Raw genomic sequence first — 15,366 nt, forward strand, 5'->3', positions numbered from 1 at the left:
GATAATTTTGTATGACAAAATTTTAAATTTGTAGTATGCTACAAATTATGTTAAACTGAACTCTTTTTTTTTTAACAAGACTCACTTTTGTCACATTCGGCGCCCCGTACTATGTAGTCCTGTTGATACCGTTCAGCAGAATATTTTCATAATCAAGTCTGAATGTTACTAGACTGTTCACTACTGTCTTGCAAGCAGTTGTTGTTATGAATCTGCTAATGCGTCTAATATTACTGATGTGAAAATGACAGGATTTTACTATGGCAAAAACTTGCCGTTCCATCGTAAGATGTTGATCAAAACGTCCACCTAGGGTTTTCACGCAGGATAAACTACTTATAACAGTATTGCCGACTTTGATTTGGAGATTTGGTACACTAGCCTTCAGATGTTTCGGTGTGAATATGATAAGTTTTAACATATTTGTTGACATCCATGAACTAATGTAGGAAAGACATAGTTCAAATTTTGAAAAATAGTTCTCACAGTTGTCTAGCGGCTTGATAACCATGTACACTTGTGTATCGTCCGCTTAGCAGTGATATTTCATGCCATGACGACGGCATAGTTGACCTATTGGCTTCGAGAAAAGACAACTTACAATTTCGGGCCTAGCATGAAACAGCGAATGTTAGATGAAATTTCTTCGATGTAGTTTTTCCAATCACCACACGCTGATGTATATTCGTCAAATACGACTTAATCCATTCTAGAGCGCAACCAGGTATGCCATATGCAAATGACAGACGTTCTGTGATCTATGACATCGAATGCAGCGGAAAGGTCCAATAGCACCAATACTACTGATGTGTGTTTATCTAAAGCCGCATTTCATATCATGATGTACTCTCGCAGTTTATGTTGAATGGTGTGGTCTGTATATGATGCCTGAAGTGGTTCACACAATGAGTTGTAGTCCAAATGAACATCTATTCTCTTATCAACTACCTTTTCTAGGGTTCTTAAAATAAAGTGTAAATTGGTCACTTGGCCGTATTTTTTGTAAATTTCGGAATCAAGGGAGTTCTCGAAAAGCTTACTGAAAATATAACAATGAAAACAACAAAAGCTCATTGCAAATGTTACAGTGAGGTCGACAAAAGTTTACTATAAATGTTACAGTGAAGGATACAAAAGCTTACTATAAATGTTACAGTGAAGGATACAAAGGCTTACTGTAAATGGTACAGTGAGGGATATAAAAGCTCACTCCAATTGCATTCAAGATTGCCCATTGTTTTAGATGATACATCACTTTCGTTCTTATCCCAAGCATAAAAACAACGCCGTATTTGGCACAACCTTTTTCAACTTTTGATCTTCAGTGCTGTACAACTTTGTACTTTTTTCACTTTCGATCTTTTATATCTGGGCGTCACTGGTGAGTCTTGTGTGGACGAGGCGCGTTTTTTGCGCATTGAATTTTAAACCTGATGCTTTTTGTTATCTATTAATCATGTGTTTCTTTGTCTAATATGTTCTCCTATTTATTTGTATTGTAGTCCTGTAATATTATGTTGTCATTTCAATGTTATATTTGACTTTGCCATTAAAGTGCGAGGTTTGGCATGCCACAAAACCAGGTTCAACCCACCATTTCTATTCCCCTTTAAAAATGTCCTGTACCAAGTCAGGAAGATGGCCATTGTTATATTATTGTTCGTTTCTGTGTGTGTTGCATTTTAACGTTGTGTCGTTTGTTTTCTCTTATTTTTGAGATATTAAGATAAGACGTGGCACGGTACTTGTCTATCCCAAATTCATGTATTTGGTTTTGATGTTATATTTGTTATTCTCGTTGTATTTTGTCTGATGCTTGGTCCGTTTCTGTGTGTGTTGTGTCGTTGTTCTCCTCTTATTTTTTAATGCGTTTCCCTCGGTTTTAGTTTGTTACCCCGATTTTGTTTTTTGTCCATGGATTTATGAGTTTTGAACAGCGGTATACTACTGTTGCCTTTATTTCGTAAACTATTCAAAGGTTTATATATGGATAATGTAGATATACATGGGAATACAAATGAAACTACATATGTAGGCTACATCAATTTTCTTGCTTTTACAGGTAGCAACTAAGACTAGAATTCGTTACAGCTAATTTCCTAATGCAGGTAAAGCAAAACTTTGGTTGGCTAGCTTGCTTTGTTTGTATAATTGTTTATAAAAGCTTTGTAAATAAAATTGACATCTTTAAACAATTTATATAGGAATAGTTTAACCTGTATATATAATATTTGAATTTAATTGGGTGTTATCCTAATGATTGTACAATATAAAAACAAAACAAGAAAGCTAACTAAAGTCTTGCTCTACATGTACTAGGAAATTAGCTGTAAAGATGAAGATAGATCACCATCTGAATGTTTTTTTCTTTCAGAAGATGGACACATTAAGTGTGTTGTATTGGAAACTTTACACATTGAAAAATAATAATAACTATAAGAAAAAACACGTTTGAATAGGTAAACACTTAGAAGATGCGAAACAAACAGGTAGCATATGGGGAAAACCCAACCACAAAGACAATGAAATTACAGCTTCACTAATTGGTCATATATATTATATAAATGTTTATTAAATTCAATCATTACGAAGTATTATGCTATTGCTATAATTGAAAACAATACAGATCATCTTGTAATATTATTGATGATGTTCCATGACATTTCATTAAATTTTGCCTTGAACAAAAAAGTGTAAATGGGTTATATAGATATTCAATGGCGAATGTGCCAAGTCCAGTCACTCGTGTTTAAATGGCATGTATGTGTAGTAATCACATTTTTTGTCTTTTTAAATACGGTTGCCGACTTGCAAGTCTCATGTTAGCATGGTTGCCTCGAGTGATGTAGTTTAATGTTAGCTTGGTTGCCTCGAGTGATAAAGTTTGTAGTTCGAACACCGGCTGGTTAAACCAATGTTGATGCTTCTCCGCTACAGCATGAGGGTGCAAGAGCATGTAGTCTGTCAGCCAGTGGTCGGTTTGTAGTCAGACTTAAGTGTCTTGATTAGTTGACAAAATTCCCTATGGACTGTTACCTTGTGAACTAGTGCGTCAAAAATCCAGCTTCGCTGTCATTTAGTACACAGCAAGGTTCATTATCATACTGCAATGTCCTTGTCCTGTATGTATATGCATTTAATTCTATACTCAGCACTTTTGGTGATCAATTGTAACCACACGTTTATTCTTTTCAGTCCTCCATCAAATATAAAAAGAGTATTGATATACAATATATAAAGGCCAAAGCGAAATACAAATAAAACTTTCAGTTTTTATATGACAATGAAACATGTGCATACTGAGTTAGAATCCTTACGTATCGAGGTACAAATATCAATCTTAAAATAAAAAGCTTTTCTTGGTGCAAAAAATGTAACGCCGTCATCAGTCAATGTTCTTGATTGAGGTTTGAAATAGAACCAAATACTTGCTAATATTATAGTATGTAATGGAATTATACTGTAAATAATTTTGATAAATTATGTTTTAACGAGCGGTCTAATTTTTATAAGATTTTTTTCCATCAATAAAAGTATAAAATTAAAATAATGACAGAATAAAAATCGTAAATCTTAATGTACAATTTCATTGTTTGACAAATTGACCATATTAATCTCCATCTTGTGGTGCACGCTATAGTATATAAACCGCTTGAAATACTGTATCTGTACACATTTAAATAGTCTCAGAAAGGTAAGTTAAATATTTATTTATTTTGATTAAGATTCTATGTTTTATCCTCAATCTTTCATTGCAAAAGAGTTGTAGCTAATAATAATAATAAGGTTTTAATTACAAAAAAAGAAATGGGAGTAAAAGAAGGAAGAAAAGAGAAAAGTCGACACAAAAATAACGAAAAGAGAAAATAAAGGGATGATATATAAAGAAAAGTGAAAATTTTTGCTAAAATATAAAAAATATAGAGAATAATGAACAATTATGAAGAATACAGAATAAAGGACAAATTATAAAGGATAGAGAATAATGGAAAATAAGTAAAGATTGAAAAAATTATTGGCAAAAAATAAATGAATGAGAAAAATTAACCAACAAGATAAAGAATAGAGAATAATGGGCGAACTTTTAAAATAAAAAAAAATGGCACAAAAAGCCTAAGAATTCAGAAATGAAGGACCCTTACATGCCCCATCCTCTTATATCTAGAACCTCTACACTTCTGTTTTATATATCAGTGAAATCCTTTTTCAATGATTGTTTGGGTTTTATTAATGATAAGAAATATTCATGAATAAGAAGCGTACCCTAATTGCTTTCAAATTTATAAAAGGCAAGATAGGAAATTTTCTAGAACGTGATTTTTAAAAGGGATGAATTGATTCTGCCATATTCCTGACTGACTGTAAATTGTAATCAGAGCTCACAAATTTCTCCCTGCACTTTCCCATTAAATTTCTCTTATAACAAAAGTTTCACTTCTGCTAATTGTTGGTTAGTTTCAGTAAATTTTGTCAAAGAAGGTCCCCCCTTTTTTTTTTACATACATTTAGATTTAAGAGGGTGAAATGTTGGTTTTCTTAAACTTTGTATATAATATACCTGTTAAAATTCACAAGCATTTTAAAAATCTTCGGAGGTGTATATACATATTCGAGTTTTTTTGTGTTTTTTTTTGCCAATCCAAAATTTGTCATCTACATATGACCCTTACATCATCAAATTGATGATCAATGACATTCAAATTTCCTCCATCTGCTGTGGGTTAACTTTTTCTATAAATTCTCAAGACTGATTACAGCAAAATTACTGAGTGTGTAGGTAAAGGTAATGTCTTTTTCTAGATTGCTTGCTAGCTGAACTACAAAATAATTATTATGTTATGTATACTACCCTCCTTTGGAAGTTAGTCTAGTCCCACAGACATATAGATTGGTTATATGTCGGACTAGTTTACTTTTAAAGGAGGGTAGTTTACCAAACTTAATAATGACTTCACGGTTCAGCTAGCAAGCTAACCAAAGACTTACACTCAAGTTAGTTTGCTGTAATTGCCAACTTGTAATTGTCTTGAGTATTATTGACTGTATAGATCTAAGTGGAGAACAACAATTGTGTAGCATTTAATGCTTATAAATCGCGAAAAAAACGATTTTTTTTTTTTATTTTTATGTCAGTTTATTTTGTTAAAGCTTAACTTTTACTCAATGGACAATTTTTAGGCTGTGATACTATTGCCGGTTTTGGCACTTTTTTTAATTTATAAACAATAACTAGCAAACGTATTGAGAAAACTATGCTTAAACAATCTGTTCAATGAACATGATTCACGTGGTAGTGACGGTACAGTAAAATGCACTGAACGTCACATTGCCAAATAAGATAATTATTAATTTTATGTATATGCACCGGTATCTACAATAATAGTATTCTTAAATCGGAAAAAGAGTCATAATTTACTGCTGTCTTTATAACACTTTCATTAATTAGTGCTTAATTAAAATCTACGAGTTTTGGATGGGATGTTTCCAAAAAAAGTTCAGGAATAAAATCTATTAAATTTCTATTCTGAGTATTTTTACTGTGGCACCAAATTGTATTGCACTATGCCCAGCACTAGACAAATAAGTCAATTATTAATTTTATGTCAGTATCTACAATAAAAGTATTTTAGAATCGGAGAAAAAGTCATAATAATAAATTTACTGTTGTCTATATAACACTTTCATTACTCATTTTGTGTAATATTTTTAGCTAAAAATATGAACGTCGCCATTGCTCTTGTATTCCTTTTGTCTGCCGTCTGTGCACATCCGATTAGTCATCGTTGTTATGGTAAAGGTTGTGGAGGATATGGAAATGGTGGCGGGGATGGAGGATATGGTGGCTGGTATGGTGCCGGAAATGGTGGTGGTTGGTTAGGCGGACACGGTGGCTGGTTAGGCGGATACGATGGAGGATATGGCGGAAACGGTGGAGGATATGGCGGATATAGTTTAGGATTTGATGGTTTAGGATATGGCGGAGGACTTATTGGAGATTTTGGTGGATACAGCGGCGGATATGGCTATGGTGGCTATAATGGTGGCTATAATGGTGGTGGACTTGTTGCACTTGGAGGTGGCAATTATGGTGGTAATCATGGTGGCAATTATGGTTACGGATATGGCAAGAAAGGTGGTTATTAAAGATATAAAGATATGTTTTCTCGAAATGTACAACGGACATGAATCCGAATTGTAATCCACTTATATTTTTCTGTATATATACTGCAATAAAGATATAGCCGACCACTGAGTTTTGTGTTTAATATAAACTGAAACAAAAATTAACGTACAAATTTTATTTTGCTAGTTAAGTTTTTATCTACATGTAATTAAACAACCATGAGCTAAAAGCACAAAGCCAGTAAACAGTTGAATTGTTCAATTAAAAAAACATATGGTTTGCTATTGGTGCGTTCGAGTTGAGATGTTTCATCACATCGTCCTTGTTTGTTTTTGTTGAAGTGAGTCACTATTACGAAGATACCCAATAAGAAAAACTATGACGCGCCAGATCACTTGACCACCTAGGCTCTGCAATAATAAATCTTTCGGTGGCCGAGTCAGTTTCGAGTAGTCAACATCATTGGACAATAAAAATATCATGGCTTTATCTGGACCAGATATAGTTTTAAGCTTTGAGAATAGAGAAGAATGAGTCAACCGGCTGGTTAAATTTAACTATCAAATATCATCAACTTGTAACTGATTGCAACATAAAATTGTAATTCTGCACCTTACACATTTTACGTTTTTTTTATCAATTCTCCGGTGAGGAATTATTTTATATCGGGGTCTAATTCTACGTCTAACTCTTTTCCTTTATGAATACGGAAATAACAAATTTGAATAAAACTAACCAGTTTAAACCAACATCTTAATTATTACGCAAATCTGAGACTACTATAACACATAGTAGTCTCAGCGCAAATCAATATATATATATACGATGTAACAAGAGTTAAGTAACAAATACTTTTTAATTCTATATAAAAGAACCCAACTCTATAGGCTAAACTATAAAGCAAACATTTATCATAGTATAAGCAAAGAAAAAATTAATGTGCCCGGCTAAACGATTAATCTTAAAATATATGGGAATTTTTTATTGAAAGTTATAAATCAAAATATGTGTTGCTTACCTAGTTAATCAGTATATTTTACTATTTAACCATATACACATGTACAAAAATACAATCTTAATGATGTCATACAAAAATAAACTTCAATCATTTTTTGGATAGGTGGTGCAATCTGTCCTTATCCTGTTACCATTGTAGAATATTTATTTGGCTTTGAAGAAATAAGATTGCTAAAAATTTAATATAAAAAAGAACTTGCCGATATGTGGTACGTATGATTGACAAAGAGACCAAATGACACATAAATTAACTGCCATAGGTCACCGTAAGGCCTTTAACAATGAGCAAAGTCCAAATTGCATAGTCAGCTATGAAAGGCCCCGTACAAATGTAAAACAATTCAAATGAGAAACCTTGTTTGTTGGTTATTAACACTAAAGCGGTTTTCTAGAAGAAACAAAGGGGTGGCAAAAATGACCACAATTTGAGTAATATACAGGGGCGGATCAAGACATTTTGAGAAGGGGGTTCCAACCCATGATAAAGGGCCGGGGTCAAACCATATCCCCATTCAAAATCATTGATTTAAATTAAAAAAAAGGGGGGTCCAATGCCTGAACTCCCCCTTCCTGGATCCACCACTGATATACATTTAGGTTGCATATGATTTCTAGGCATATTTAGTTATTTGTTCTCTCTCTAATATACACTTCTTGTGTGAAAATTCCAATTGGAAAGAATGGTAAAGATTAGAATTATCAATACCACATTAATATAATAGAAATTGTAGGTATTTCGAACGCATTTATAACACTGAATTTGTCCAATTTGGAAAGATGGATTTGAAGATGGATTTCTTTTCCTCGTTAAATGGAAAACATATTCAAGTGATAAACTGAATCAGTAAATGATGTACGTAGTTTCATCATTTGCTTATATATTTGAACAAAAACAAGTTTATAGTTTCATTTTGAACAACAAAACAAATGTATTGACGTTTGAACTGAACTTGTGTTGCTAGAATATGCAATATGTTTGATACGAACATTCATAGCAAAGATGTATGGTGCTGTTAATTTGTTTTTATATTTTAAGCTTTTTCTACTGTATATAGCATGAATATAGCACATCCATGCAAATTATGAAGATATACAAATTTAAATTTGCCTTTGTCTATTTTTGCATAATTAATAAATGTCAACTGGTATTCCTGTATCAGAATTTAACACCTCTATAATCAGTCGATGTATTATTGATCACAAGTTTCTGAGCCGGTTCTGGATGGAGTTTGCAGAATGGACAAAACGTATAGAATGAATGGCTTAACAAATAAATAAGAGAAAAATAGGACAACAATCTAAAGAGTAGAAAATAAAAGGGTGTTGAAATATAAAAAATAAAGAATAGTAGCAGGCGTAATTCATAAAGAATAGAGAAAAATACTTTAGAATATTAAAGAATAGAGAAAAATACTTGAGAATATTAAAGAATAGAAAAATACTTAAATATAAAGAATAAAGAATAGTAGCAGGCGTAATTCATAAAGAATAGAGAAAAACACTTTAGAATATTAAAGAATAGAGAAAAATAGCAAGTTTAGAATATTAAAGAATAACGAAGTTAGAATATTATAAACTGAAAAAAAATCTCGGCCCTAAGGTGGCATGATCACCCATCGAGACCCTTATATGTAGTATTACATCACTCTGGCCTATATAACACAATTATTACAGTATAATTCTTTTTTTAATTAGACTGATAGTAAAAATCTGCATTTGAACTGCATGACCGTTCAGTAAACTCGACATAACTGGTTAATCCGGGTTCGTTTCCGATTTTAGTAAACTGGTTACTGGTCCCATAAACTAGAGACAAAACGTGTCAAGAAGCGACGAGAAGAACACTTTAGCGACAAGAACACTTTGATAATAGAATTTTAGTATTTATTCATGTTTCTGTCTTCGTCTTTAATTTCATTATGTTCATGCAGTTCAGATATATCTCATAATATGTCTATATTTCCTGGATAGTGAGACACAAATAATGCATGTTGCATGCACTTTATATTTATTTTCTAATACTAGTATTTAAATTTCTGTACCAATCAGTTGTCTAAGCTGGTGGCGGAAGCCGGAATACACAGAAAATAACAATAACATTACATTCGGTAGGAAAATTCACAATCCTGGTCAATTAAGATAGGAGTTGAGCGTACCTTCCAAATGCGGGATTTGAACTCACAACCTCGGTTTACATGCTAGATATACAGTAGTTCTATTATCTAGACCACTCTGCCACTGATGCCCAATCATTTATAGAAAATCGGTGCAACATTTAGATCAATTTTTTGTGACACTTTTTGGAAACTTAAGAAGTCAACATATATAATAATATGCTATAATTTGACAGTTATGTCTCGCCGCGGAGTCAGCAAAAAGCGCATTTTATGGATACTGTTTACAGCATCGGCGGCGGAGGCGGCGGTGGCGGCGGCAGCGTCAATAATTTATTAGCTTGTGAGTATGTCAGTGTATGGGGAACCCGAATAGTGGTAGGTCATTGATATTTGGTATGCAGTTGTATTAGCATCTAAACATCTCATTTCCATGAAGTTTTTTCTGGTCCAAAACAACTCAGTCGTATGATTTATTGACTTTATAGATATAGGAAGATGTGGTTTGAGTGCCAATGAGACAATCTCAATTCAAATAACAATTTATAAAAGTAAACCATTATAGGTCAAGGTACGGCCTTCAACCCAGAGCCTTGGTTCACACCGAACAGCAAGCAATAAAGGGTCCCAAACATTAGTATTTGTAAAACCATTCGAACGGGAAAACCAACGGTCTAATCTATTAAAAACAATAATTTACATAGTGTACATATAATGTAAGTCAATAAACTTGCATGTATTGTTAAAGCTTTGCTATTCTAATTTCAGCATTTGCATTTTACTATCAAATTTATGATTTTTTTTTACTATACAAATTCTCGATCAAAATAGCAAAATAGACAATACATATCTTTATGTTAACATATAAAAAAGAAGATGTGGTATGATTGCCAATGAGACAACTATCCACAAAAGACCAAAATGACACAGACATTACCAATTATAGGTCACCGTACGGCCTTCAACAATGAGCAAAGCCCATACCGCATAGTCAGCTCTAAAAGGCTCCGATAAGACAATGTAAAACAATCCAAACGAGAAAACTAACAGCCTTATTTATGTAAAAAAAATGAATGAACCGTTTATTTGTAAATCTATTGTTTCAATAGACTATTTGAAAAAATCAATAACACTTCTATAGATATTTGGATGATATGCTGGCTTTCTTTAAATAATGTATCTGACTTCAAGCGAATTGTCCTGTTGAACCTGGGACTATTATATTAACTGGTACAGTAGTCCCAGGCTGAACTAACTTGAATAAAACTAATACTAACAATGAGCACTGCCTTTTCCTAATGAGTCTTGCTATATGGGCGTTTTTCAATAAAAGCGTAACTTTCAGACAAAAAAAATGGAAAATCAACTTTTCTAAAATTTAATTTCAAGAGTTATTTTGAATACCTCTATTATAGACCTGTTTGTAAACAAAAAGTGCAATCTTAAATATTCTTTAAAATGATATTATTTTCATAATTTGTGTACTGTTTCGTAGGGGACTTTTGTCCCGTACGAAACTTCTTCTAAACACACATATTTTTTGCAATTTTAAATATTTCCTGTAGACAATCCAGTTTGTTTACTTTAAATACTAGAAAAATCTCATTTTTTTCTGATTTGGAAAACCATTTTTATCGATAAAGATTAGACAGTACTTCACATATGAAGGTACAACTCATGTTACGTAGTGGTCATTTGATGTGTTTCGTAGTGGACAAAACCGTTTCGTAGTGGACAAAACCGTTTCGTAGTGGACAAAACCGTTTCGTAGTGGACAAAAAGTTTCGTAGTTGTCATCAACCCTATTATATAATAATAGAAACATAATAAAAATTACATGAAACTAACCCTTGTAAATTGTTTTGCACGAATATAATTGAAAAAAGACTAAAAAAAGACTACATGGTAGTGGTAGTGTCCACTACGAAACGTTTTTCTTCCATACTTGTTTCGTAGGGGACCGTTTCGCATGTTTTATACCCCCCCCCCCCCCCCCCCCCAATCCCTATATTGCAATAGTAGCAAGACTGATTGTATTCATCAAAGCATTTATTAAGCTGTACACTGATAATTTTTCTTACCAACAATTTAATTGCCGTTATAAAAGCATCACTTCTTTTGTAAGACCCTAATGCTTATATATTTTGCAAACAAAAATTACATTGATTGTATAAAACTGTTTATTGGCAAATTTTAATGACTTCGTTTTGTAGTGGACATTTTGTGAGGGATACACTTTCTGAAACTAAAAATCCTATTTTGAAAGCTGTTTATTAAAATATGTTGGCTCTGAACATACTTTTGAATTATTAAAGAACTTATGTAGAGTAAAAATAACATTTATTTCTTCATTTTTTTGCGATATTTTAGAGTATGAATGTTAAACAGGCGGTCTAGGGACATGCCATTTTGGTTGTTTTGAACCATTCAGGACTGAGTCAATATCTTATCAATCCCTCTAAAAATAAACTGTTTCTTTGCTTAAAAATGGCAAGTCTAATTCAATGTACTGATTGCACAAAAAATTATTTGCAAAGATCAGAGACATATAATACAAGAGAATGGCAACTCGGCGAAATCCCGTGATATCACACGGCCAGATTTAAACCTCGCGAGATTTTTTTTGGTAATAGAGTCTTTATCAAAGTATTAAAAATACTCTAATTGTACTATATGTCTCTGCAAAGATCAAAAACATTTTTTTAAAGTGCCTGGGACAAGAAAATACGTTTTTATTGAAAAACGCCCTTATATATCTTTAAGGGACGACATCAAAAGATCAATGAAGGATAAAAAACTTAATTCAAATAGTTTGGGGGGGGGGGGGGGGGGGGGGGGGGGGGGGGGGGGGGGGGGGGGGGTTAAACCTGCTGCAAGTTTTTTTGTTTTTTTTATCCTACATCGATTTTACATATATCCATATGGGTCAATCAATTTTTCCCAAGTTAAGTTAAGAGGGGGGTAGGGGGGTCATTAAAAAAACTATCTGAATTAAGTTTTTTTTATCCTACATTGAACTTTTGATGTCGTCCCTAACGGGTAACTTAATACCAAAATTTACGATAAAAAAGGCGACTTTCATTTCGTAATGTCAATTATCCATTTTCACCATCTTAATTAAAATATAAGCGGTTCCTGTACAATCTAGCAAAGCAATTAACTATTTGATTACAGTAACTTACATATGCAAACCAGACCGAATTAAAGCACAATCAGCTTGGTATCAGCAGAGACATATATACACATGTCTCTGGTATCAGTGAGCAAACTTCAAGCTTAATAAGAAGTTTCCTCAGTAATAGACAACAGCGCGTACAGGTCAATGGGTCAAGATCAAGTTGGAGGAACGTAACCAGTGGAATTTCACAAGGCTCTGTATTAGGACCAATTTTGTTCGTTCTTTTTAATAACGACTTGCCAAACAATGTTATATCCGATGTATTCATGTTTGCAGACGATACCAAACTATTTGAGAAATAGTCGATCAGAGCGATCAAAACCTTATACAGGAAGACCTCGACATCCTATTTGATTGGAGCAAAACTTGGCTATTGAAATTCCACCCAGACAAGTGTAAAGTTCTACCCATTAGTGGAAGGAATTCGAATACAACACATGAACACCCAAACTACACTATGAAAAAGTATAAAGGCGGACGCACTAACCTTGAAAATGTTGAATCAGAAAAAGATATTGGTGTAATTATTGACACGAATCTGACATTTGCAAAACATATCCAAAACCAAGTCAATAAAGCTAATCAGATCGTAGGCCTTACTCGCCGTTCCTTTGTCCACCTAGTCAATCGCACATTTACATTATTATTCAATGCACTTGTAAGCCCAAATCTGGAGTACGCAAACAGTATATGATCACCCTACAGGAAGGCTGACATAATACTAGTATTGAGAATGTGCACTTGAAAAGAGAGCAATCAAAATGCTGCCTACAATGAGACACTTGCCATACGAAGACCGCTTACGAAAACCCAAGTTTCCAACCATCCGTTTCCGTCATTTCGAGATGACATGATAGAGACGTACAAATTATTGACCGGGTTATACGACACTAGAGTCACAAATGGTCTGCTAGAGATGCACAACACAACAAAAACAACAAGAGGCCACTCAATGAAACTTATGAAACAACGAAATCGTCTGGATCTCAGGAAGTATTTTTTTCACCAACAGAGCAGTGAACATATGGCACAGCCTCCCTGAAGAAGTTATTTCAGCAAAAACTTTAAACACTTTCAAAAACAGATTAGATACATTTTGGGCCAACCAACCATTAATGTATGATTTTGAAGCAGAATACGAAATCCTATCCGGAAGTGAGAAACGAACAAATATAACGATGAAGTAGAGCCTGAATATATTGGTGCAACAGTGCCAGCGTTCTGAAGATCCATAGGTATTCATATTAGCAAGGACGTATAACATATACGTCCTTGATATTAGGTAAAGCAAAATTGTATTTCAAGTTACATTGAAAACGAAACATAAAAATCAAACTATTATGGTACACGTACGACTTACGAACACAGGGGCCTGGGCGCACGGACTCAGTGCGAGCGGACTCTACAGACGGACATACACAAGGCGCACATGTTATTTGGTCGAACGCACCCGACACCAATATTTATTTGGCACTGGCTACGGTTACATGGAAATGTAACAATAATAAAAATATTATTGTTACATTGGAGACTAATTTTCGGAATGCAAAGTTGGGTAAGGAACTAATTAATTACGAATGTAACAATAATTATTGAGGCTACAATTACATTGCGTTATTGTTACATGAAAAACGTAGTCTACGATGGGACTATACGTACTAAATAATAAAAGTTGACGAAATTTATTTTATATTTACAATACATACAATTTCTTTATTTTTTTTATTTACAATGACAGTTTCTACATATCCATCCAAAGTATTATTTTTTTTATCACCCAAAACTAAGTTGGTAATAGGAATCTCTTCATCCTTTGTTCAAAGTATAATGACAGCTATGAGAGTAGGTGTGCAGTTTGATACTGAGAAGTGGGCACTCTTCTCAGCCCGAGTTCCCAACAACAACCCATTGAACTATATTTTTCGCCTTTGGCGGCACTACTTATCTAAAGTAAAATTGAGAATGGAAATGGGGAATGTGTGACCCTGTCAACTTAAAAGCGACAACAACCCGACCATAGAGGCTGAGCAGACAACAGTCGAAAGCCACCGATGGGTCTTCAATGTAGTGAGAAACTCCCGCACCCGGAGACGTCCTGTAGCAAGCCCCTTACTATGAAAAATATGTATACTAGTTCAGTGATAATGGACGCTATACTTAAGTCCGAATTATACACAAGAAACTAATATTAAAAATCATATAAGACTTACAAAGGCCAGAGGCTCCTGACTTGGGACAGTATCTTAAAGAACACCAAAACCATTAATACGTAAAACTATTCAAACACAATTTGTTGAATAATAATATAGGGTTATTGCATGAATATTGGGGAATATTGTCCCGAGTAGAATTTTATATTGCACGAGCTTGTGAGTGCAATATATGTTCTACGAGGGACAATATTCCCCAATATTCATGCAATAACCCTTTTATTGTATAGCAATATGATATTTGAAAGCAAAAATTGGTTTAAACTAAGATTTTAACGTTGATGACGTCATGAATTTTAAAGATTTATTGCACTAGTGCAATATAAGAATTTATTGCACGCTAACTTTTGGTTACTTTCTATGGGAAATATTATATTGCTATGCAATAATACTAATTATTTGTCATTATCATAAGTATTATTGGGTACATATGAAAGAATTAAGCAACAAAACTATAGAAGATTTAAATTTAATAAATCCAGCGTATATTGCTGTTTTCATGTAACAATAACGCAATGTAACCGTAGCCTCAATAATTATTGTTACATTCGTAATAAATCGGTTCCTTACCCAGCTTTGCATTCAGGCAATTAGTGTCCAATGTAACAATAATATTTTTATTATTGTTACATTCCCATGTAACCGTAGCCAGTGCCTATTTATATCTCAACGCTTCTTGTCGCTCAAATCCATCTTGTCGCTAACTAGTCAGACCGACTGGTT

At 33.5% G+C, this 15,366-nt stretch overlaps 1 protein-coding gene across 1 annotated transcript; it reads left to right on the forward strand.

Annotated features, from left to right (window-relative positions):
• Positions 1-5,718: 5,718 nt before the first annotated feature.
• On the forward strand, positions 5,719-6,144 carry LOC134687877 (uncharacterized). The gene has a single exon (XM_063548335.1). It carries the CDS (start codon positions 5,719-5,721, stop codon positions 6,142-6,144), a length of 426 nt encoding a protein of 141 aa, XP_063404405.1.
• Positions 6,145-15,366: the final 9,222 nt, after the last annotated feature.

The sequence above is a fragment of the Mytilus trossulus genome, chromosome 10 (genome assembly GCF_036588685.1).
Source record: "Mytilus trossulus isolate FHL-02 chromosome 10, PNRI_Mtr1.1.1.hap1, whole genome shotgun sequence".
NCBI lineage: Eukaryota > Metazoa > Mollusca > Bivalvia > Mytilida > Mytilidae > Mytilus > Mytilus trossulus.